This window comes from Ananas comosus, linkage group 17, assembly GCF_001540865.1.
Source record: "Ananas comosus cultivar F153 linkage group 17, ASM154086v1, whole genome shotgun sequence".
In the NCBI taxonomy this organism is placed as follows: Eukaryota; Viridiplantae; Streptophyta; class Magnoliopsida; order Poales; family Bromeliaceae; genus Ananas; species Ananas comosus.
Window position 1 is genome coordinate 3,472,637 of NC_033637.1, and position 25,627 is coordinate 3,498,263.

At 39.5% G+C, this 25,627-nt stretch overlaps 5 protein-coding genes across 5 annotated transcripts; 2 read left to right on the top strand and 3 right to left on the bottom strand.

Moving 5' to 3' along the window:
• Positions 708-11,360, top strand: LOC109723234 (AUGMIN subunit 6). Its single transcript, XM_020251538.1, has 13 exons — positions 708-1,080; positions 1,178-1,234; positions 1,334-1,428; positions 3,535-3,685; positions 4,064-4,189; positions 4,292-4,451; positions 4,952-5,012; positions 5,096-5,366; positions 6,640-6,765; positions 8,319-8,468; positions 8,605-8,851; positions 9,442-9,891; positions 10,593-11,360. Exons 1-13 carry the CDS (start codon positions 847-849, stop codon positions 10,631-10,633), a joined length of 2,169 nt encoding a protein of 722 aa, XP_020107127.1. The 5' UTR covers positions 708-846; the 3' UTR covers positions 10,634-11,360.
• Positions 13,033-14,032, bottom strand: LOC109723353 (BAHD acyltransferase At5g47980-like; the record flags this gene model as incomplete). Its single annotated transcript, XM_020251690.1, has 1 exon — positions 13,033-14,032. A coding segment is annotated over one exon (924 nt), but the record flags the coding sequence as incomplete, so codon positions are not given.
• On the bottom strand, positions 14,041-14,957 carry LOC109722820 (vinorine synthase-like). The gene has a single exon (XM_020250970.1). It carries the CDS (start codon positions 14,609-14,611, stop codon positions 14,042-14,044), a length of 570 nt encoding a protein of 189 aa, XP_020106559.1. The 5' UTR covers positions 14,612-14,957; the 3' UTR covers position 14,041.
• LOC109722939 (vinorine synthase-like) lies at positions 20,147-21,950 on the top strand. Its single transcript, XM_020251118.1, has one exon. It carries the CDS (start codon positions 20,168-20,170, stop codon positions 21,671-21,673), a length of 1,506 nt encoding a protein of 501 aa, XP_020106707.1. The 5' UTR covers positions 20,147-20,167; the 3' UTR covers positions 21,674-21,950.
• LOC109722778 (vinorine synthase-like) lies at positions 22,969-24,723 on the bottom strand. The gene has a single exon (XM_020250915.1). It carries the CDS (start codon positions 24,565-24,567, stop codon positions 23,236-23,238), a length of 1,332 nt encoding a protein of 443 aa, XP_020106504.1. The 5' UTR covers positions 24,568-24,723; the 3' UTR covers positions 22,969-23,235.

Here is a 25,627-nt window from a genome sequence, read left to right on the forward strand (position 1 = left end):
TTTTTTATTGTGATAGAAATTAATTAAGATTCTCTAGAGCAAGGGAATCTAAATGCGTCACTCAAGCTACAATTAATAATCTTTCCATGTATCCTGAGCCTTCTCGCTTACGCCATTTGGCTTTATATGCTTCACGTACGTAGCGTTCAAATGGAAAGAGTACAAGTTGTAACTAAAAATTACGAGGACCCAGTCGCAATATTTGTATATTACGAGGACTACGCATACATTTTACTCCCACACCAAAAGCCTCTATTGCTGTGTGCGGTAACTTTACCGGGCTCAGTGCCCACACCCGCTCCAATCTCCCCTCCCATTCCAGCCGATTTCAAATCCAGGCCAATCCGCTCCGCTCACCCGGCTATGGGGGACCCACATCCGACCCAAAAAACCAGGATAAATTATTTCCTGCACCAGGTGTATATCCGTATCTTGTACACCACCCTAGAAAACTGCAGTAGATGCCTCTAAATTGAACATACAAACGATATTAAAAAATTTAAAAACTTTTTAAGTTTTGTAATTTTTTTTTTTTATTCGTAGGCATTTTAAATAAAACTAAGTAGATATTAATTGGTTTCGAAATTTTTAAAAACATTAATTGTGAAAAATTTGATGCGGTGCATAGTCATATGGTACACCGGGTGCACGTAATAACTTCTTGGAAACCCCAGGGGAGCGCATAAATCGTTCGAAAAAACCACAATAACACCCCCGAAAAAGCACCCAACACCATCATCCACATACCCCGCACAAAAGCGAGTTCGAGTTCGCGAGATCTAAACGGAGTTACGGGGAGCGAAATCGATCGGAGGAGGAGGAGGGGGAGTAGTTCTCGTCGAGATCATGGCGACTGAGAGGGAAAAGGAGAGGGAGGCGGAGCTCGAGAGCGCCATGTACACCAATTGCCTCCTCTTAGGGCTCGATCCGGCGATCATCGGCATGGGCGGCGGCGGAGGCGGCGGCGGCGGAGGAGGGAGCCCTAGGGTCGGCCATTTCCGCCACTCGAACCCGCGGATGGGGGAGCAGCTCCTCTACTTCCTCCTCTCCGCCCTCAGAGGCCCCGTCCAATCCGCTAAGGTTCTTTTTTGTCGAATTCGCGATCAGATCAGTGTGTGTTTTGTGTTCGATTTCTTTGATTCGTGCTCATTTGGTCGGGCGTGTTCTTGATCCGTAGGATTTCGACAAGGTGTGGCCGATCTTCGATTCGGCGCAGTCGCGGGACTTCCGAAAGGTGATTCTTGTTGTCTCTGATATCATTGAGAGTTTCTTGTTCTTTAGCTGTTTGTTTTGTTCCACATTTTGGTGATTTGTGCTTTTGCTTGATGAGAAGATTGTACAAGGGATTATAAGTGAGCTGGAGTCACAAGGGGCGTTGCCGAGGAGCAACTCTAGGGTTTCATCGCTTGCGACTTGTTGCGGGCCGAGGTAAGTGTTCTTGTTTCCACCACATTTCCTTCTGCATCATAATCTGATTTCTAGGCCAGATTCCTTTTCTAGAGTTGGTCTTCCCTTGTATTTCTCTGTAAATTCTTTGAAATATTTGGACCAACTTTTATGCTGATCTAGTTAAGAGTGTAATTGTCTTGTCTAGGACTAAAGTTATTTATGCAGGATTTTACATATCACTTCTTGTTTTAATTCCTCCGAGACATAGAGTTATAGGAGCTGAATTTCTTCGAGTGTATACAGTTCTTGGAATTCTCAAGTGTTAACATGTCCTTAAGTCTTTCTGATGCACGTGTGAAGGTGACAATGTTAATGCTGGTGTGATACTTTGCAGTATCATATGCTCTTGTTTTTCAGAGTAATTCTACTTGATGATATAGTGTTTGAGATAAGATGTAGATAGCAATATAAATTAAAATGTTGGCTACTAAAATTATCAGTATCCACGTTTGAGCTGTTCTCTCATTGGTTTCCACATTTCTTGGAAAAAAGAAGCCTTAAATCCTCACCCCCGGTAAATTACCCACCACCGCTGGAACCACACAAGTAACGCCTCCCCCTGCATGCATTTCTCTTTTCTCAGTTTGACGATCTTGAACAATATTGTGAGGATGTACAGGATGCAAACCACTAAGTGACCTCAGGGTATTTGTCCATCTATGTAAAATAAACGCATAACATATGGTATATGTAGTTAGAAAAGGTAAACCTCCTTAATTACTTACGAAACAAATTTCAACTAGAAGAAATAAAAAAAAGGAATAATGAGGATGTATGTCGGAGTTGAGATTAATGAAGCTACTGTGCTTTCTGAGAGAGATATATGCTGAGAGGAAAGGAGTAGAAGGTAATCAGAGATCAGTTTTGGGGTGATCAAAATGTGGCTCAACCACATCTTTTTTCCCCTTCTTTTCCCCTGATTTTTGGGTTGGAGTTTGGTACTTACCTTCTAATTACAATGATAGCTTGTTGGTCACTACCATGATTTTGATGGTTAACATTGAGATCGATGATTGGCAAATGATTGGGTGCCTAGAAATTTGATTATCTAAATGAAAAGTAACGTTGGGAGCTATCGGTCCTATGCTTGGATCCTTACCTTATGCCATCTCACTTTTGTGTATGACGGGCTTATAAATTCTTGTAAATAATTTCGAAATTGGCGTACTCAAATGAAATTTGAGGCTTGGATATGATGGCAGTGCCCTATGTGAAAGCCCTTTATAATAGAAACTTTGTGTGGGATTAAGACTGACTTGCATAGAACAAAACCTGCAGATTAAAAACTGAGAGCTAGCAAAACGAAGATCATCTTTATGAGCTGGTAGGGAGAACTAATTGCATAATCTAGTCGACTAGTCCACCAACAAGGGTCTCACACTTGCCTGTCTGCAGAATGTGTAATATCTGTACACATCTACCTAATGCACAGGAAATAGAGGAGATTGGTAGGGCACTCACCTTGAGTGCTTGCATTTTGTGTAGGTCAAGAAGCATAACAAATGCATACTAGCCTAACTAGGATAAACCTTAGAGCCTAGGTGCTCCTTGGTTGGACCTATGTTTACAATTTGCAAAAAAGTTGGATGTGCATGGCTTGTACATTACTGGGATGTGCCAATTGATATGCTTATATAGTTGCATGCAAGTGGGTTTATTGACTAGAAGAAATCTGTGGTAGTCGCCTATTTTGTTTTGTTTTTTGTGTGTTTTGTGTTGTTGTCTAAGACCCAATAAGTAGCGAAGCAATTGCTTCAAGATATTAAAAGTTCATGCTTTTGTTTGCATTGTATTGTACATTATTGAGGAAAGATCTTTTGCAGAGTTGTCAATCAAGCAATGCTTTGATTTCTAGCTATATAGCAATTGCAATTCTTCTGGTGTATATTAATTGCTTTGATTTCTTCTTTGCATTAACTAGATTTTTATCTCATTATGTATCAACACATGCTTATCTTCTTTAGCACAATCAGTGCTTCAGATATATATACTCCTTTTTCATTTTCTCTGTACGTGTTTATATTTTCTTTTTTGGTACTTACTACTTTATAACCACCAATGCATGTATTTAAATATTTGGTACAGATTTGTTGAGCTTCTATGGCAGCTTTCTGTGCATGCTCTAAGAGAGGTTCATAAAAGAACATTTGCAGCTGATGTGGCATCAAATCCACTTCCTCCTCCTTTAACAGATGTTTCTTATCTACATGCGGCTGCATTACTTCCTGTGACTAAGGTAATCAGAAGATCCTTTATTTTATTTTGTTATTCTAAAATTTGAGCTTGTCATTCCTAGAACCAGTTGCGCTACCGAAAGAGTGTGAATTTGATGTGAATTGGTCTCATGAGATTCACAAGCTCATACATACAGTGGTCAACGTATCATGTATCCTCCATATAATTACATAGCAGGCAGTTGTATTCAATAGGGTATCAAAGGTAACTTGATAAAGAAGATTATTTTTTAGGAGGAGAATGGTTGTGCTAAGAACTGTGGGATCATTGGTCTTTCAAGCTATTAAATCTTAATTTTGCGAATTGGCATGTGGAAAATCATCTTTTAGAGCTTTATGTGGTGACTTTCTTACCTTTAAATAATCATTCTGTTCAACAGGCACGGATAGCTCTTGAGAGACGGAAGTTTCTAAAGAATGCAAGCATTGCTGTTCAGAGGCAAACTACCTGGTCGAACTTAGCCCATGAAATGACAGCTGAGTTTCGGGGTCTTTGTGCTGAAGAGGTAGACGGTAACTTCTTACAGTCCCTTTGGATGATATGTAGGAATTTCCTCTTTAGGCCAGATTAATTCATTTATATGCCGTTTATCCGACTGCAAACTTAGGCCTATCTTCAGCAAGAGCTAGAAAAGCTTCAGGATATGAGAAACAAAGCTAAGTTGGAAGGCGAATTGTGGGATGATCGTTTATCTAGCTCTTCTGGACAAAATACCCATATGGTGTCTAAGGCAACTCGCCTATGGGAATCATTATTAGCTCGCAAAAGTAAGTACTTTTACATTTTAACTTCTTTTTTTTTTCACTATTTCGGCATTAGCTTATTCTCTTTTGGTCGCTGCATTATATGGTATATGAATCTATTCTGCTAGGCATTTCAGTCCTTAAGCTGAGAAATACAAGTTCTTTTAAGATTTTGCAAGCTGAATGGTGAGGAGATTCTTGTATTCATCAGATGTAATTTTATTTTTTTGCGAGTATATTGATGATAAATTATTCACCATTACTAGGTGATGATGAAACTTTGATATGTCAAAATGTATTACTTAAAACATGGAGAATTACGGCTTAGTAATCACATTTGTTTGGAAAGCTTGAAATTTGTTCCTCTTGATGCATAAATATAAGTTATGCTTCACAACTGCTGTTTATTTGCTGCACCGTAATATTTTATATCTTTATTTGGCTGTCAGACAAACAAAGACATTTCAGCTGTTTTGTGTGATCTTTACTTTCACTTCACTGTATTCACTAATTCTGTCTTTCAGGTCAACATGAAATTCTAGCTTCTGGTCCTATTGAGGACTTGATAGCCCACCGTGACCATAGGTGAGTATCACCATTTCCTTTTTCTATCTGTAATCATATTTTCTTTCTTGGACTATATACTTAAGCTCATTTGATTTTATTAGGTACCGCATATCTGGATCATCATTGCTTGCTGCCATGGATCTAAGTTCACATGTTCCATATTCAGATGTATTATCAGTTCGCACTGGTGAAATGACTCCAACCATGGACCAAAGAGAGCAAATAAATTCTCCTCCATTCCAAGGGAAGAATGAGACTCTCTCTAGGGCAGATGATAGGGGCGGAAGGGTTCATCCAACTGTTGATGTAGCTGAAATTCTCCGACGTTGGACTCATGCATTACAACGTATTCACAAACAATCGCTCCATTTGGTAGGTGAAATTTAGGTTGCAGATTAGCTATTGGTTTTGCAGAAATTGGTATATCATTTTGTTCTTGGCATGCTAAAGTTCTATTTGACATGATTCTTAATGGTAGAGTTACTGAGGCATGGGATATCCTTAGAATCATGGTAAACTAGTGAAGGACCCGCGCGTTGCGGCGGGATGATTTTGTAAAAATAAATAAATAAATAAAGTAAAAAAATGTCAAGGAATTATATTAAAAAAAAATGTAACTGAAGAATAAGTAACTATTTCTGCAATAAAAATAGAAGAATAAATTATAGGAAGGACTAAAAAAATAAGGGCAAAAACCATACGAATTTGTTATCTTAACTATTAAAAAATAGTATTGATTCATGCGATAAAATTTTATATTTATTTGTTATATTGACTATTAAAAAATAAAATTGATCTATGCGATAAAATTTTACACTTGATATAAGCAAAAATAAAAAAAAAGATGTTAAGAAAAAAAATAAAAAAAATAAGAAAGAGAGAGGGAGTGAGAGTGTTGAGAGAAAAAAATAAAAAAAGAAGTAAAAGAGTGAGAGAGAGCGAGAGAGTGAGAGAGAGTGAAAAAAAAAAAAGGTGGGGCCCACCGGGCCCCCAAAACCCGGGGAGAGCCTCTTTAGGCTCTCCTTTCATGTATTGTATAGATAGATGTCAGTAGGGAGTGCAATTCAGAACAGAGTACAATTGATCAACAATCTATGTTTGGGCTAAATTTAGCCTAATAATTGAAGTAATCCTCAGAATGCAGTAGCCAACCAGTGAACCAATCATTAATCCAATGCCCAATCCGCCAGTGAACCAATCATTAATCCAATGCCCAACCCGGCAGGCTGTATATTTTTCAAAGAGACTAGTCTGTGTATTAACCCAGAACCAGTCACCTGGTATCATTGAAACTAACCAAGCCCTAATTGCTACTGCGAGGTTGACAGATTAGTTGCAAATTTATTTAACCTATTTCACTACGACTTACATTTGGAAGAAGCATTTGCTGATATTCTGTTTTTGCTATGCCATTAGAAAACACAAGTAGCCTTTCTTTTTCCTAATCTTTGCATGTCCTTTCACAACATTTACCAGTGTATTTGTTTGTTGAAGCAGTGTTATTTAAGGAATACTGCTACAATTTAGTCGGCATAAATTGTGTACACATGCTTATTATTTTATGTGATGCCTTATCGAACTTCTCTACAAGCCTGCCTTTGAATATTCTTGCCTGTCTAACCGTTAGTAAGTGTTGCTTGTATAGGCCAAAGCTAATGATGGGGAGGGCCCAGAATTACTTCGTAGTGTATCTGACAGTGATACCAGCGGCCATGCTGAGTCATTGGCTGCAACACTTGCAGAACATCGCCAACATTTAGTTAGCATACAGGTGATATAACTTTCATGCTGATCTGCTTTATTTACAGTTTGTTTATAGTTTGTTTACAGTTTGTTTACGCCATTGATGGATTATAATTTGTTCGGTAACTGTCGAATATATACTATGCAAATTAAGATCATTATATAGGCATGAGAAAGTACGCCAAAAAGTACATAAAAATAGTGAAACGTGAACCCCACTTATCTTTTAAAAGAATCATTCTGCTGTCTGCTGTGCATCATGGACTAATTAGGTAAATTCGGCAATGTGAGAATTGACTTTATGCACTGCTGTTGACCACTTAACCCAAGGTCTGTAGGCTTAAGGCTTTTTGAACTGTAATGGTGGTCAGTCTATACTTAATTGCAGGTTCTCTGTGCTCATTTTGTGAAACCTAAGACAATCCCATATAATTTGATGTGTTGGAGGAAAGAATTTTCTTTTCTTATTATAGTTGGTTAACTTACAATGCATCCAAATAAATAATAAATGACAACTTGTTCAAAAAAAAAATTTGAAAGCAAAAAAAAAATTGTTTCCAAGTTTTTATCTTTGGTTGTCAAATAAACACCGTGGATGAAAGGATTGTAAGAAATCCATTGACCACTCTTACACCTTTTCATATACAAAATTTTATTTGAAAAACAAAAAACGAACATGATACCAAATGAGACCCAAGGTTTTTGATAGATTAATCAGCTGCAAAATTTGAGCAACTATTTATGTGGGAGAAGGGGTAAAAAGAAACCAAAATAAAATAGACACATTTTGTTGCTACCTGATGGAATAAATATCTTCAAGGCTTGTTTTAGGGAGAGGTTCTTTAGTCCTGTAAAGAAAGCATGCTTTGCCCGTCACAGTTGATATATTTGGTACCCTTTGATGAGATTTTCTTCCAGTGATTGCAGGCTTTTTTTTCCCTATATTAATCAACTAAAGATTCTTGTGGAATATTCAGGGCTATTTTAATATGTCGATCGAAAGTAAGGTTTTGATCTTCTCCTTTATTATGAAAAGAATTGTGTTGTATGATTAATAAAATATAATCATTAAGTCATAATTTTCTTGTTTATTGGGCCGCATTTGATTAATTTAGAGGACAATACACTTATAATAAAGAGATAATCAATTCAAATTATTGTTTAAAGGGAGAATGCTTTATGCGTCAATTGGAAAATCCAGTAACCTTTTAAGTGAACAGTAAGCTTAAAGTTTTAGCTGGTGGTAGTGGGGATTGGCGGTGTGTCTGGGTGTGGGTGGGCAAATGTACTGGTATAGCTATCGGCATGTTATTTGACTTTACCATGCAAGAAATTCATGCTCAAGTATGCCGTCTGTCTGTTGTGTTTTGAGTAGAAAATTTGCTACTTGATATTGGCTCTGACCGTCAGATGATTTACTCTTAGTAGAGCTTACAAAAGCTTAGTATCTACATTTGCTAGTACTATAGAGAATTTTTTGATATATCTGTAAGTTTGTTTCCTTGGATTAAAATCTGGAAATTTTATGCTGTATTTTTTAATATGTTGGCTATTTTCTGACCTCAAGTTTAATCAATTCAGGGACTTATTAGTCAACTAAAGGAAGCCATTCCGGCAATGCAGAAGTCAATATCAGAACTCACTGAAGAAGTAAACATAATATCTGCAAGCACAATAGATGAGTTGGATGCGAGACCTTCTGTGCAGTCTCAGAGCATCGGAAGGCCACTAGTGAGAACTCCACTGATATTTTCATTTATGTATAGAAACTGTTTCATGTAGATTAGCCACGAGTTCCTTTGGCTAATAAAAAGACTCCTCTTTCCACATTTATTTATGTGATGGCTGATTTATTTCCTCTAAGCAGGAAAATAGTAGTGATGAACTTGCTGAGGTGACTACTAGGCTCTCTTCTATCCAGATTGACAAAGCTGCCTCCAGCCCGGCACTGAAGCTCCCTCATTTATTCAGTCTGACTCCTAATTCATTGGGAAAAGGCACACATACACCAAAGCGGACTGCTATGGCTACTCAATGCGATCAGGAAAAGATGCACACAGGGAAGTCACTTTCACAGCCTTCGGTGAATGATCATATAAGCGGTGAAGCACTTGGTTAGTAATCTCCTTCATTTCTTCGTTGAAGCCATACTTGGAGATGTGTGTTCAAATTTGGAAGAAGCATTAACAGACTCCCCAACAAAAAACAAAATATATATATAGAGTCTGGCTACTATACTATCGATAGTACCAAGCCCTTGGTACTATTGAGTTTTCTACCGTTAAATCTACCCTTTGATCATTTCCACCCGTTAGATTATACTATATAACTAACCACCCACTCAATCCTAGAAAACCACTATCAATTTAACCGGGAACCACTATCATTCTAACCGCACATCCTTTCATCCAACGGCCGAAAACTCAATAGTACCAAGGGTTTGGTACTATTGGCAGTATAGTAGCATAATTCTATATATATATATATATATATATATGGAGAGAGAGAGAGAGAAAGAGAGAGATGTATATATGTATGTATCTCTACGAAATCTACATTTTTGTTTTTGCCCTTTTGATAACTTAATTCCATACATACTACTTGTACATAAGAAGAAATGCCCCCTTCTGAAAAACTTTTTCCTATGCAAAATAAACTTTCCCCAATGAATTGAATGACAAGGCATTTTCTGTTCCTTTTACAGATAGTGATGGTTCTTACGCTTATGACATTAGACGTTCTGTTCGTGAAGCTGCCCTAGTAAGGCCGTTGAGCAACTCAGAATGTTCACAAGACAAGAGTAGTGATGATGGGTCTGAACACTTCTTCATCCCACTCTCATCAGTTACTTCTATGAAAGAAGTAGAGGCCATGCCAAATAGGAGAAAACAAAGATTGGTTTTTTCTCCACCTGAAATCCGTGTCCCAAAGAGTACAAAAGATTTCCACTTAAATACTGGTGTCCTATCGAGTTCAACCCATAAGTTGAACGGATTTGATGGATATGACGGAAACCGAGCAAGCCTAATTCGTCCAGGCACTGGTAATGAACAGAGTTTGTTTCCTGATGCTGACGATGCTTTGGATCAAGTATTTTCACCTCCTTTGCTGCTGGATTCATCTTTCTTCCAAGATACATATGAGGACTTGCTGGGTATGTTTTTTCTACACTATCTCAAGTTATCATGGATCCGTTTAGAATATCAGCTGATCATTTTTGACAAAATAAATTCTTTATTGAGAACAAAAGCAGCGAATAATTTTGTTTTGAAAATCTGAATGGAGGTATGCCTGCACGGCCTGTCTGGTCTTTTCTGAACTTTTATGGAAGTGCTGTTAAGTAGAGTTGGTTCAAAAAGCACTAGAAACAGCCTTTTATTAAGATCTCTTCATCATGTTCCTACAACCAAGCTGAAATTTCAAATTGGAGCCTTCTGCTTCTGAGATCCAGATATTCGTGTTAGCTTTCCTTTTTACGACCATTTTGCTAGCCAAATGGCTATCTGTGCTTGTCGTCATAGAGATGTCGAACTCTATAGCCTTACTTTGGATGATGTAGTACTTTGGATGATGTAGGGACGTGTAAGTAGCTTATAGGATTTGTCATTAAAGAATTAGCGCTCTGGTATACGTTGGGTGTGGGCATGTTAGAATGGTGGTTTTAGTCTACTAAGTTGTTAATACTGGTAGGAATACTTCAGCCATTACAAGACAGATTGCCCAACAAAGCCATCCCAGAAAAACACAAAGTCCACTATGAGGCACTTTTTATCATCATTCATCTTGATGGCGCACCACTAAATTTGCTGGAAAACTAAGAGTTAATGTGGGAGTTATGATTTTTCCATTTTGCAGCGCCATTATCGGAGACCGATGCAGCTTTAATGGAGCATTAGACTTCAAGACGGTATGTGATTTGTTTTACAGCAAGCTGAAGCTCAACTTCACTGGAAAAGCCCATGATTACTTGTGGCCCCATAATTCGAAAGTTAACACCATTCAGTATGAACATATTAGCTACACCAGCTTTAGATTCCTCACATGGACGCTGCTTTGGTGTGAAGCAAAAGTCAAGCTTTTAAGTCAACGTGAAATGATGCGTAAATCTCACTGCTTAGGGAAGGCACTTTCGCGAATGATCAACACACTAGAATGCTCACCGTTTTTTTGTATTTAAATTCACAGCTGTTGTATTTGTATCTGTAATAATTCAATCCACTATTTTCAGATGACTTTCAACATCGGCGCATTTTTCCGGCTTTGTTTTTTCGCCGAAGTTTGGTCTTTGTTGGCTTGCTACATTTTATTCTTCGTACGTTGCAGTATCATTGTATGTAAAATCAATTCTAGTCCTATGTTGAGGCATGCTATGGTGAGGAAATATTGGGTGCATTTGGTGAACCACATAAACGGGGCAGTGAATGGACCAATGTGGTGCACTAAGTGTAGGCGATAATTTTTTTTTCTGTAGCTGGGAAGTCCCGGGGGCGGTGAAGTGGATTTGGAATGTTTCTTTTTCGTTGGGAATCATTGTTTTGGTGTTTTTCTTTTTTCTTTCTTTTTTTTCTATCTTTATTGTTTTCTGTCTCATTCACATTTTATCCATGAGAATTTCCTCTGCTAGTCCTTGTTCACCTCTGGAGTTGTAATAGTGAGTCGATAGAGCTCTATTAGCTATTTTATCTTCTAATAGAAGAAATATATTATTCACCATTAACAAGTTATAAAATGAGTTGAGCTATAGATAGTAGGTAAATATTGTTTACTGTTTACTCTTTATTTTTTAAATTTATAATAGTGTCACCACCAAATAGTAACTCCTTAATTAGTCATTCAAAGGCTAAAAAAAATTGACAGTAAATATTATTTTTTTATTAATAAATAATATAACAGCTTGAGTCTTTATAAAATATATTGCTTAGGTATTATTTAACATCGTTGTTGTTTTTATTTTTTAATATTAATTTTATAAAATTTAATATACCGGTTGATTAAATGAAGTATCAGCAATATTCTCATTTCGAGTTATTTCATAACTTATTAAGAAAGAATTATTTTCTTTTTTTCAGCGTTAGCCATCCTAAGCTTTATTAGTAACTAAATAAATTATAAATGAGTAGAATTAATATATAAGAGTTTGGCAAATGAATAATATATTCCACTCAAATAATTAAAATGACTCATTCTTTAGATCTTATTAATAAAAGAAATGGTATGAAATGATTACTTAAATTTGTAAAAGTATGACATCATATAACTCAATAAATATACATTATCATCTTTCAATAAAGATACATAAAAAAAAAAAAATGTAATATGAGCATAGCATGATCCCAACCTCATGTTGAGATGAAATACCAACTATACTCAGCCCTAGCATAGCTGGTTAAGGATTTACTAATTTATGAAAAACGCTGCTGGAACGAATATACATCTGACACCCTTAAATCCAGGGGTTGAACATTGCTCTATTTATTATATCTTACTCAAGTGCAAGGTGCGGAGCCAAGAGAGCAACATCTAACCGACCGTTTCTAAAGCAAATGGCAAAAGACTTGGTGGTTGGTATCCAAGATCCAAGTTCGAATTCTAGTTGGTTCATATTTCTAGATAAGTTTATTTTTAAATGAAATAAACGAAGCGGGTAGCGTGCTATCTATCTCTCAAAAAAAAAAAAGTAAAAAAAAAAAAGAAGAGAGCAACATCTATATTGCTTATTGATGATAGCTTTGTATAGCATGTATCCAGTATTTAGCACCCACAGCTAATTAAATGTTAATCATAATATTTTTTAACAGAACCGAACTGGCTAATTGAATAGTCAAATGCAGAGATTTGGTTCGGTTTTTCTGTAGATTTAATTAGCTAGTGTTGACTCGAGTTTTGAGAGAAACTGAAAATTATACAAGACCACTTCATTTTTTTTTTTTCTTTATAATCGAACCAAACAGAATATAGTAGTTTAGCGAGTTCTTTTACACAAATTGGCAGTTTAGTGTCATCATTATTTAACATACAAGTAAAGCTTAACCGTGAAAGAACAATATCAAGGATCTCATCTTTTTAAGCAGAGTTGAGATTGTTGTTCTTTTATGTATATCAGAAAAACCAACTGATAGATGATAGAGCACCTTACGCCTACAATAGCAAGCCAGCAGAGAAAACGAAACAAGAACAGAACACGGCAAATCACACCGCACTTTCCAAACCTCCCATTCAAGATCAATCGCACACTTTCGATTCAATCATAGAAATTACTCAAACTTCCAAGTTCAGACAAAAAAAAAAAAAAAAAAAAAAGTTCCAGAGGCGATATGGAAGGACGACTGATGCTTTATTTCGGTGCTCAATTAATTAATGAGCCTTCCGGCTTAGGAATTGACCGCCAGGAGGCAAGAAGTGAGCTCTGCATCTTTCTCGAACTCGGCCATCTCGTCCTCGCTCAGCGACACCCAGGCCTCCACCCCGCGGCCGTCCATCGCATGGAATGGGGCGGGCAGCAGCACGGCCCCGTCCCTGCTGACGTTGCGGTTGATGCCGACCCACGCCGGCTTCCCCCACCCGAAGTCGACCTCGTACACCGGCAGCCGGAGCCAGCTGCTGATCACGTGCAGGTCGAAGCCCCTGAAGCCGCCGCACCCCCGCACCGCCTCCCCCACCAGCGCGAACGCCGAGGTGTGCCCGCTCGGCCCCTGCAGCCGCTTCGCGTGCTCCCCTCCCACCTTCTTCACGGAGCTCCCGATCTCCTCCTCCAGCGCGGCGCCTCCGCAGCCCTCGCCCTCGCCCACGGCCACGCCCGCCGCCGTCTCCGCCGCCAGCGCCGCCGCCGCCAGCACGCAGCGGTTGCCGAAGGCGTGGTCGGGCGCCGGCGGGTCCGTCCGCGCGCGCGTGTCGACGATGAGCGACGCCACCGACGCCTTCGGCGGCGCGCCGCCCCGGGCGGCCCGGGCGCGCGCGCGGATGAGGCCGCGCCACAGCAGCGCGGTCACGGCCTGGACGCGCGTCGGGGCAGGGGCCGGGGCAGGGGCCGGGGCCGGGCGGAGAGCCGCGATCTTCCGCGGGTCGAGAGGGAACCGCTTCACCACCTGCGGCTTCTTCTCGCCGGGGCCAGCCTCGGGCTCCGTCGGCGGCACGGCGTCGTCGCTCGGCGGGAAGGCGTCGGCGGCGTCGAACAAAGGGTCGGGCTCGTCGCCGCGGCCGCCCAGGAGCGAAGGAACGACCCCATCGACCGCCCGTCGGCGATCTTGTGCGACAGGCACACCCCGATCGCCACCCCCCCGCACTCGAATCCCGTGACCTGCGCGTTACATTACATGCATATAAGATATATAATAATTAAAACCCGCATGCACTAACCTTTTCTTCTTCTTCTTCTTCTTCTTCTTCTTCTTAAGAATTAATAATGCATGTATGGGTACGTTGTTGACGTTTTTAACTAAAACCTGCACGGAGAGTAGAACTCCGGTGTCGGATCCGCAGCAGCTCCTGGCGCAGGGCATGATCTTGCTCTCAGATTCTTCATCGGGTGCGCCGTCGCGGCCGAGCACATCGGAGAGCTCGACGTCAGCGCGGGCTTCGTAGAAGTCGACGCCGTCGTCGGCGCAGTCGACGAGGGAGCTGCCTTTCTGCCGGCCGGCGAGCGGGTAGTACCGGGACAAGGCTCCCGACAAGGAGGCCTTCAGAGCGGCGATCTTGGCTTCGACGGTGGCGGTTTGAGGCCGACGAGTGCAGCTGTAGAAGAGGGTGACGGGGAGGTGCTTGACTGGGGTCTGCTGGTCGATCCAGCAGAGCTTGTAGGAGCGGAGGTGGGGAGGGGTGGGGGACGAGGGCTTGATGGTCTCGTGCGACACGATCTGGACGGTGGGGATCTTCATTTTTGGTACTAGAGCCGCAGCAGTAGGGAGCTAGCGTGGTTGCTGCTTCAAAATGGGAGATGACCACTCAAACTTCCCTTCCCGTAAGAGCCTAACTAGTAAGTACATAAATGTGCTACACACCCTTGCTCACGTGCATGATAGCATACCCCCTAAAATTAATAGATAAACTAGAAGATGAAGATTTAAGTACCTAACTCACAATTTAATTATGAAAATTTTTAAACTCATTAAATATTAAAGGTGAGAATTAAATTCACGACTTTACAAAATAAAGAGATTTAGAATAGATTATAATACCATATTTTTTAAAAAATTGGTTTGTTGAAAATAAGACCGATTAGAAGATGAAAAATGCTGGCGCTTTGAATGCTGTACCTAGGCCATTTTTACATATAATAGAGGAGAGGAATTTAAAAGTTTAGCTTTTGAAAGTATAAATTTAAGAGTAAACTTTAATTTGTCTCATTTAGTTTATTTCTATTTTGTTATTTTATAATTTAAAAATTTTATACTTAAATATTTTACAGTTTAGCTCTTTTTTTTTTTGTTATTGTGTGGTTTAAAAAATTACACTTTACTATTCTTTAGTTATCAAAAAATTTTACTTTATTATTCAATTTGATAGTAAATTTTTTCGATACAATCAAAAATAAAATTATATGAAAATTATATATAATTTTTGAGTTATAGGGTGGTAGAGATAAAATGAGCTAAACTAGGCGGGGAAAATTGCCTAACCCTGCTAGATGGGCATTGAACTCTTTGAAGCCTCGTCTGTATACATCTTTCGAAATGGTGATTAACGAGAAAATGGCAGTGGTTTTTGTGCAAAAAATCGATCGAAAAGTCAAAGGTTCAGATCCCAATTATATGTTTATATAGTAAGAAATCAAACCCTTGATTTCTCAGGGCCAAAAAATATTTTTTGAGACATAAATAGCACGCTATTCATTTCATTTATTTTATTTAAAAATAAACTTAGCTGGAAATGTGAATCAACTAGGTTCTACTAAGTTCTACTAAGTTCTTTACCACTTGCGCTAAGGACGGTCGATAGGGACTAAAAAATATTGATAAAGTATATACTTGGTCCCTAAAAATACGCTTGTTTCATACAAAATGAATAGAAGATGATATTTATTACGGTCATAAATATTTGTTTTGAATTTTTTGTTTACTACAAATAATTTCAAAACTCAATAATTGAATTTGTCCTTAGTGATGGTGTAATCAATTGTAAAAAAGAAAAGAATAAAAAGATTTAACTGATGTAACTCTTTTTTTATCGTCTTATGCATTAATATAAAATAGGAAAAAATTCCTGTGTGCCCGCCAAAAAGCATATATTTTCATAGACGCCCCTATAAAAATTAAAATATCCTAAATGCTCCTCTAGATATAACAAACTTTTAAAACTACCATTTAAAGTAACTTCCGTTAAAATATATACCAACGGCAAAGCAAATACCAGTTTTAGCCTTTTTCATAATTGCCCCTTCAAATGTTCCAATTCTCACTAATAAGTTATAACTTTTGTAAATACCCATTGAATTTAAAATTCATAATTAGGATCTAGCTACATGCATACTTATTGTTAAAGATATTTAGTTAAAAAAATATCTTTAATATACTTATTTAGACCTATTTATGAAATCTGTGTAAGTCATTTAGTTGGATTCTCATACTGATTTCTTTAAAATTTGTATAATCTAATCTAAAAAGTTAGTATTTTATCTTATTAAATCTTGATAAAGGGAGAGAGTGAAGAATTAATTGATTGAAAAATTATAAAACTTTATCATCAATTATGTAGTATTAAATTACTTATCAAATTTGAAGTAATAATAAAATGATCTAATATTATGTACAAGATTAGATAGAAGCAACAAAAAAAATTTGATACAACTATAAAAATAATGCAAGTTAAGAAAATCAATTAGAATAGTGATATAAACTAGCATGTAAACAAGCTTTTATTTATATTCTAAAATAAATTGAAGTAAAAGAAACCTGAAAATCTAAGACTAATCTGAAAATATTGAGTTAAAGATTCTATAATATTTAAATAATCTAAAATAATTAGCTTGAACAGTTTGTAATTCAAAAATGATTCAAATTTTGCGTAAAACAAATTTGACTATTTAAACTAACATAATTATCTAAACTAACTTATCCAATACATGTCATAAAAAAATATTAATAAAATGTATTACAGTTAAATATTTAACTGATATGAGTTAAATGTTAGTACATTTATTCATACTATTATTAAATATTTATTTTTATGTAAACAAAGAAGATTTAAAACGTGAGGGATCGATGATTTTGAAATTTTTTTTATTTTGAAACCCATTTATAATAATCAATGATAAAATAGACATTTCAATCTTTAACTTATATTTAATTTTAACCTACCTGAAGCAAAAGTAATAGAGTGAGTGAGAACAAACGGTTTGGACATTTTTGAAAGAAAATAGACATTTAAAGGGGTAATTATGATGTTATCAAATTTATAAGGGTATTTATGATATTTGTAAGTTTTGCAGGGGCATAAAAGAAATTGACCTATCTAATATTGATGTGAAGTGTAATATTGATCTCAACATTCATATCTAATTAATACAAAAACCATCTTTGTTAAGACATACGGCCCTCCAAAAGCTCCTAAGTTACGGGCAAAATAAGTATTTNTATATCATGTTTTGATTTCTTTTTTTTTCTCTCGGGAAAATTCGTAGACTTGTTTTTTTTATTATCCTAAATTTCAGAAAAATTTTAGTCTCTTTGATCTGGCAAGATACTTGATTATTTTTGTTGAGCGAAATTCGATTACGCGGTATTTACAAGCATGATTAGGATGATGTTGCAAATAGATTGTGGATGATCTGGACTAATCGTAATAGTTTAATCATGCATTCGCTGGATGTCGTATGGTACAATCGCCTATCTGATCAACTTTTCTTACTTTATTAATTTTCTTTCCGAACGTTCATTTCTTTAAAAAAAAAAAAAAAAATTATTTTTGCTCGTTTAATTTTATCTTAGCAAAATTTTTGTCTACCACATCTAAGAAATTTTACATGTAGGATAGACTTGACCCGTCCTGCATTATTAAATTTCGGCTCGAAATTAATTTCAAGCCGAACTTGAGCCGAGATAAGCTCGCTCGAGCTCGGCTCGTTTCCACCCCTACCAAATAGGCAAATAGGGACCATGACTTTTAAGAAGCACATGGCATTGTCCATAGGGAAGGACGTAAAACGTTAAAAAATGCCCATGCATGAGATTCGTGCAACGAGCTCGGATCTCTGTGTAGATCAGCACGTTAAATACGACACAACTCGAACATCGTGCTTTGTTGACTTTTAAAAAATTAGAATATAAACATGATATAAATATTATTAAATAAAATATAATATTATTAATATATTAATGTATTTTTATTATACATAAAATATTATTTTTAATAAAATATTATTATATTACTTGTACTAATAGAAGTTAGTAAAATTTTTATTGATAGTTTATATATTTTTAAAAAATAAATTACCAACTATATATATTTTATTTATATTGTCAAAAATAATTATATGTAATCATCAAAAAGATAAAATAATTTTCATCTTACACTATATATACAAAGAAAAAATAAAATAAAAATATGTATATATATTTTTTAGTTGTATGCGCTATGGATCAACATCGAACGCACGTTTAAGAAATGTCCATAGCAGACACGTGTCCAATACGGACACGCACGCACGTATCCAACACGAATGCGCGAGACTTAGAAAAGTGTATGATATACATAGTTAAGAAGAGATATGAAATTAAAAAAAAAATTATATTTGCCCGTCGAAATAGCTCTAATATTATAAATATTCCTTTAAATTTTAAAATATTATATTTGACCGTCCAATTAGCTCTAGTATTATAAATATCTCTTAAAATTTTAAAATATTATATTTGCCCTAAAAAAGCATGAAAATTTTAAAAATGCCTTCGTAACTATTACTCTGTTATGTTTAAGTATAACAAATTCAAAGTACTAAATTCATCCTTCAATTCACTTTCAACAATGCCCTCACAAATTATCTAAAGTTAATTAATATATGGAGATTTTCTTAACCATTATATATTGCGAAATAGCCCTCTGAATTTGATTTTTTTTTTTATCAAAGTCATTTTAATATTTAGTCCCTTGAAATTCGATTAATTTTTGTCAATTAAATTACAAATTTTATCAATCCATTGGTGATTCCAATAAATTTAATAATTTTAATTACTTTATAGATGTTAAAACTAAAAAAAAAAAATAATGAGTAACAGCTAACAGCGCAATTTAAGTTAAATAAAATTTTAAATACAACTAACTAAAATAATTAATGAACAAAACTTAGGAGCTAAATAGTATTAAAGGATACCAGTGAACAATGTTGGCTTTGATGTCAAATAATAATGAACAAATTTAGGGATTAAATAGTAAAATTATGTAATAAATATAACTTTCGAAAGCTTGTCAACTTATGGGTAAAACCGACATTTTAAATTTTAACCTATGTTAGGCCACCATCTGACTAGAAATATAAGAAAATTTATAGGGTATTTATGATATTTACGAAATTTAGAGGGGTGGGATGAAATTAACCCAAAAAAAACGAAGAGATTGTCAAGATAAAAAATTAAAATTAAAATTAAAATAGAGAGAAATGATAATTATTATTAATATTTGCTTATGCTTGAATATTATAAATATTAAAAATACTTAAATTATTGATAACAACTAATTATTTTATATAATTTAACATCATATCAGAATAAAAAATCCTGATTTCGAGTTTTTATTAGACTCATAATTTTATTTAATTTCTTCTTATTTAGTATAAATATGTGTCTTGGGCCTAACACATTTCCTGCAGGTTCATTTTAATTTTTTTTTACTAAATTATTATATTACCTTGTGAGTTCAATCTCGGCTGGCAACTTAAATTTTATCTTTTATATTTTATCTTAATTATCAATTAATTTATAAAAACGAGATGGTTACCAGTGCTTTGTAAAATGTCTTTTATTAATATATTTAAGAGAAACAGGAAGTACATAACTAAAAAAGATAGTTATATTATGCTGGTGCGAAGAACACGAGGATAGAAGAAAATTGGTTTTGAGTACAAAAGTATAGAATAGCTATTTCATCTTTTTTTCCATTTGAATATAAAGGGCGGGATAACCTCTTATCTCAATTATTATATTCGTACCAAACGAAATGTAAGAAGCGACAAATTCACACTATATTATTATCACGAATTTAATCATAATCAATTGTATTATTATAAAATAAAATGTTAGGAGTGACCTGTCACAAATACTCCAGTTAGAAGATGGTGTTTTTATATATCTTCAATGTTTAGTACATTTGGTAAGGACCCTAGATGTTGATTAAGAGTAGTGAGTACCAAATCAAAAAATAAATTCATATAGTAATGGTGCCAGTCGCTGACTCAGTTTGCGCCTCAGATTTCAAAACTGCAGGTCTCCGTATTAGCTTTGATAATGCTACAATGCGACAAGAAGTTCTCGCGTTTTGAGTTATATATATATATATATATTATATATATAAATCTATACGGAGGAGGAGGGAAAGGACGAGGAGTGCCCAAATTAAACTTAGCGTGTTGTTGCAACTTCTTGAATCTTGATTGCGTGACCAGCTGCGCCATGTGGAGCGTCCGAGTTCTCTCCGAGGAGACCGTGAAGCCCTCGTCCCGGACCCCTCCCGACCTTCGCACCTACAAGCTCTCGTGGCTCGACCAGGTCACCTACATCCACCACATCCCCGTCACCTTCTTCTTCCTCTTCCCCCCCTCCGACGCCGTTCAAACCCTCAGGAGCTCCCTCTCGAACACCTTGTCCCGCTTCTACCCGCTCGCGGGGCGCCAGATCGGCGACACGCACGTCGACTGCGCCGACCAGGGCGTCGACTTCTTCGAGGCCCGGGTCGAGGCCCGCCTCGCCGAGCTCCTCGCGCGGCCGACCCCCGACCTCGACTTCATGTTCGACCTCCTCCCCTGCAGCACCGCGGGGTGCCTCACCCGCGCCGACGGCCGCGGGAGCCTCCTCAAGGTCAAGGCCACGGCCTTCGCCTGCGGCGGCCTCGCCGTCGCCGCGTGCCTCTCGCACGCCGACGCGCGCTCGCTCTTCGCCTTCTTCCGAGCCTGGGCCGCCGAGGCCAGCGGCTCCGGGGCCGCGCCGGCCCCCGACTTCCGCGCCGCCGCGCGGCTCCCCCCGAACGAGAGCGCCGCGCCGATGAAAGCCGGGGAGGAGGGCCCCCACGCGCCTCGGAACGCGCGGAAGAGGTTCCTGCTCGACGGGTCCAAGATCCTCGCGGCGGCGCGGCGCGACTCCCCCGCGTCCGAGCGCGCCGAGGCCGTGGGGGCGCTGCTGTGGCGCTGCGCGCTCCGGGCGCGCGCGCGGCTGGGGGCGCCGGCGCGCGCCTCGGTGTGCTCGCCCCAGGTGGACCTGCGCGGGCGCCTGGACCCCCCGGCGCCCCACCACGCCTTCGGCAACCACTGCGTAATGTCGGGCGCGGCCGCGACGGCGGAGGAGGTGTCGAAGGTGGTGGGCGGCGACGCGTCCGCGAGCGGGGCGTTGGAGGAGGAGCTCCGGAGGGCGGAGAAGAAGGTGGGCGGGGAGTTCGTGCGGCGGCTGCAGGGGCCCGAGGGTCACGCCGCGGCCTACCAGCTGGTGGGGGAGGCGGTGCGCGGGAGCGGGGGCGCAGCGACTGGGTTCGACCTCTACTTCCTCAGCGACTGGCTCGACCTCCCGGCGTACGACGTGGACTTCGGGTGGGGGACGCCCGCGTGGGTCGGGTACTCGCGGACGAAGGCGAAGAACCTGATGCTGCTCATGCCCGCGGCGCCGTCGGTCGGGGATCCGACGGCGGTGGAGGCGTGGGTGGCGCTCGAGGAGAAGGAGCTGGAGGAGTTCGAGCGCGACGAGGAGCTCGCCTCGTTCCTCGTCGCCGCCTCCTCCGAGCCCCTTCCGGTTCGGGAGGCGTGATGAGATCGACGAAGCGGCCATACATAATCGGGTTTTATTAGCTAGCTGACTCTTAAGTACGTAGCAGCAGCAGATGCAGTAGCAGTATCAGTAGCAGTAGCAGTAGCAGTAGTTATGAGTGTCTCGTATATTGTGCGTGTTGGGTAAGTTTGATTAATTTAGGGGCATGTTTGGTTCATGATTGAATTAGAAATGAAAATTAAAATTGGATTGCTTTGAAATGGTAAATAGAATGACGAATCATCCAAAAATACTTGATTCATTATTGGAATGGAAATCAAAATGAAATTTTAAAATTTTTTAAAGAGAGTTTTGATTAAGAAAAAAAAAAAGTGATGAAGGAAAAGGAGGTAGGTGTTGATGAAAGAGAATTTTGAATAGTTTATTTTGGAATGAACCAATCTGAAATTTAAAGTCAGATTGGATCATAAATGGATTTGGCCATTTTCATTCCGGAGTGGAATGAAAATCGGAATCCGATTCCTACAAAACAAACGGCAACAATCAGAATTTATAAATTTCATTTCGATTTCATAGTCTAAAATAGGTGAACCAAACATGTCCTAAATGTAAAGATTTAAAGAATGTATTTCGTGCGCTCGTAGCTGAATTAGTTCGGAGGTTTGGCTGTCAAGGGAACTCCTCTGTCCGGCCGGCTTGAACAGTAATCTAAGTTGAAATTGCGGATTCCGTACCTCTCGGAGGCTTAAAACACATATGGGTGCAATATCATTTTGGATTGTAAGTTTACAATTTTTCTCATTGAATAACTTTTTGTTTTCCCGGCTTAATTGCCACCTTGCCTTATTTTTAATTTTCTTTTTACTAAAAGAACTAAAAAAAGATCCGTAAACCTTACAATCTTTGAACAGATTGTAGAAATTATAAATTAAAAGAAAATTTTCAAATACCACTCATGTGGTTTTATATTTTCTCACTTTAGTACTGACTTAAAGTGTATTAATTTAATGTCCCGTAGTTTTATTTTTATCTTTTTATTATTGATTTTTCTAATTTTTTTCGTTAAAGTAGTGACAAAGTTCGATAAATTTAAATAGGATACCTGAAATTTTTTGTACATAATTTATCGAAATATTAATAGAAAAACTAACGAAAAAATAAAAATAAAAATACAGAATATTAACTTGATATATTTTAAATTATATAGTGCTAAAGTGAAAAAAATGTGAAACCACGTCAGTCATATTTAAAATTTAAAAGTGAATAATGACCTTTACTTTTTCAGCATCAATTTTCACTGCAGCGTTAATTAAAGTAAGTGCGAAAATAATACAGAACCAAAGGCAACTGTACGTACTGTTGTTTCTTGTGCCCAAAGTAGAACAGCTAGCAAATAATCGAGACGTAGATCTCTTATTTGAAAAAACAAAAAACGGATTAAACGATTGCATTAAGAATAAAGAACGGAGACCGTAATCTTATTCAACAGCAACAACATGCATGCAGCAGCCAATCACCAAAACATGCATAATCGCCAAAACGACCAAGACATGTTTCGTCAGATCAGGAATCAAAAGATTAATTTAGACTCAGCAATACATCTAAGCTCGTCCCGGAGGAGGAGTGACGACTCTGAAGGGAGCCGCGAACTGGAGGAGCTCCTCGTCTTTCTCGAACTCGGCCATCTCGCTCTCCTCCATCGTCACCCACACTTCCACGCCTCTCGGGTCCACCTCCGGCGACCGCGGCATGAGCACCGACAGGTTTCGAACCCGCGCGGTGGTCCCAACCCAGGCCGGCCTCCCCCACCCGAAGTCGACCTCGTACAAGGGGAGGCTCAGCCAGGAGCTGAAGAAGTAATGGTCGAAGCCCTCGAACCCCCGGCTGCGTATCACCCCGTCCACGATCAGCGCGTAGGCCGACGAATGCCCGTCCGGCGCGCGCAGCTTCCGGGTGTGGTCGGCGTTCATCATCTTCGCCGACCGGCCGAGCTCCTCCTCGAGAACGCCCCTCGCGGCGCCGCTCCGGGCCAGGACGAGCTCCACCGTGGCCTTCGCGGCCGCGGCTCCCGCGGAGAAGCAGCGGTTGCCGAAGGAGGCGTTGGGCGCGGGGGGCGCCATGCGCGGGCGCGTGTCGACCAGGAGCGACGCCACCGAGGCCCGCGCGGGCGGAGGGCGCGCGCGCAGCGCGCAGCGCCACAGCAGCGCGCACACGGCCTGGACTCGCGTGGTCGAGCTCGGGAGCCCCGAGCGGAGCGCCGCGACCTCGGGCCCGGCGATCACGAAGCCCTTGCGCACGAGCGGCGGCGCGCCGGGGGGCCGCGCCTGGTCCTCCTCCGGGACGACGTCCTCGCTCGGCGGGAAGAGCGCGGCGCCGTCGAAGACGGGGTCGGGTGCGGCGGAGGCCCAGGACTGGAGGAAGAGGAAGAGGGAGCGGCCGTCGAGGATCTTGTGGCAGGCGCAGACGCCGAGGGCGAGGCCGCCGCAGCGGAAGGCGGTGGCTTGGACGGAGAGGAGGGGGGCGCCCTCGGCGCCGGCGGCGGAGCAGGAGCGCGCGCAGGGGAGGAGCTTCTCGACGTGGTGGAGGCCGCGGAGGCCGCGGAGGAAGTCGGCGAGGTCGGCGTCGGCGCGGGCCTCGAGGAAGCGGGCGCCCGCGTCGCAGCAGCGGACGTGGGTGTTGAGGACGAGCTCGCCCGCGAGCGGGTAGAAGCGGGAGAGCGCGCGGGGCAAGGAGGACTTCATGGCCCGGATGCGCTCGGCGGCAGGTGTTTGGGGGGAGCCCCGGTAGAAGAAGGCGACGGGGAGGTGGTAGACGCGGGCGAGCTGGTCGGCCCACCCCAGCGTGTAGCTCCGGAGCTCCGGCGGGGTGGGCGTGGACGGCTTGATAGTCTCCATGGACACTACCTCAGCCTCAAACTCCAAACTTTCGTCCATTGTTTCGTGCTCGCGCGAGTACACAGATCGATGGAGAGAGAGACAGAGAGGGAGGACGCCGGGGACACGGGAAGTCACTAAAAAAAAAAAAAAAAAANAAAAAAAACACCTCCCGATGTGATATTCGGCAGGGACGCAAAGGGTGCGGATCAGGATCAGGATGGGAGAGTGCGGACTATTTTTTATTTTATTTTTTACGAATTATTTTTTATTTTATTTTTTTTTTGCTCTTACTTACATTCTTATTTGGATTGAGAATTTTTAGCGAATTTTTGACGAATCAACATTCAACACAGATTAAAAAAATAAAAATTTTGTTTCTCATTTTATTTACTTGACAGATCGAAACGAATTCATGACGAATTATATTTTTTTATATTTTTTGTTCCTACTTATCCTCTCATTCGAGACAAATCGAGGCAGGAGCGCTCCACCAACCCGGATCCATCTGTGTCCCTACTACTCAGGAGCACGATGTCTCCGTATTTATTTTTTATTTGGCTAAATTCCCAAACTATAAGACGTATAATATATATTTTGGTTCTCAAAGTTTAATCTTTTATATTTTTAGCTCAATTTTTTAAAATTGGTTACAATCAAGATTCATAACCTAATTTACTTAAACCCTTTTATTTAAACATATAACAATAAAATAATTTAATGCAACTCAAATATTTACTTCAAATTTTAAATTTTAAATTTTAAGTTATTAAATTTAAGCGCTCTTACATGTACCCCCATTCCCCAATGAAGTATTGAAGTGTATCTTATAATACTATTGATTATGTGACAATATTATTATTACACACTAATTATTAATTACTAAACTTCAAATATTATTAATAGACCCCATGTGCAATTCTAAACTTTTTAATCCCTCCATATATGCATGTAAACTTATCGATAAAATTATATGTACTCAAAAATAGGAAACCCAAACCATTTCTCGTTAAATTTTATCTTAGGCCAAATTACAGAAAATTTTTCTCTAAATAGTTACCTTTTTACCTTTTCTTTTTAATTTTTAAAAATATACATTTTGGCCCTTTAAGATTTGAGA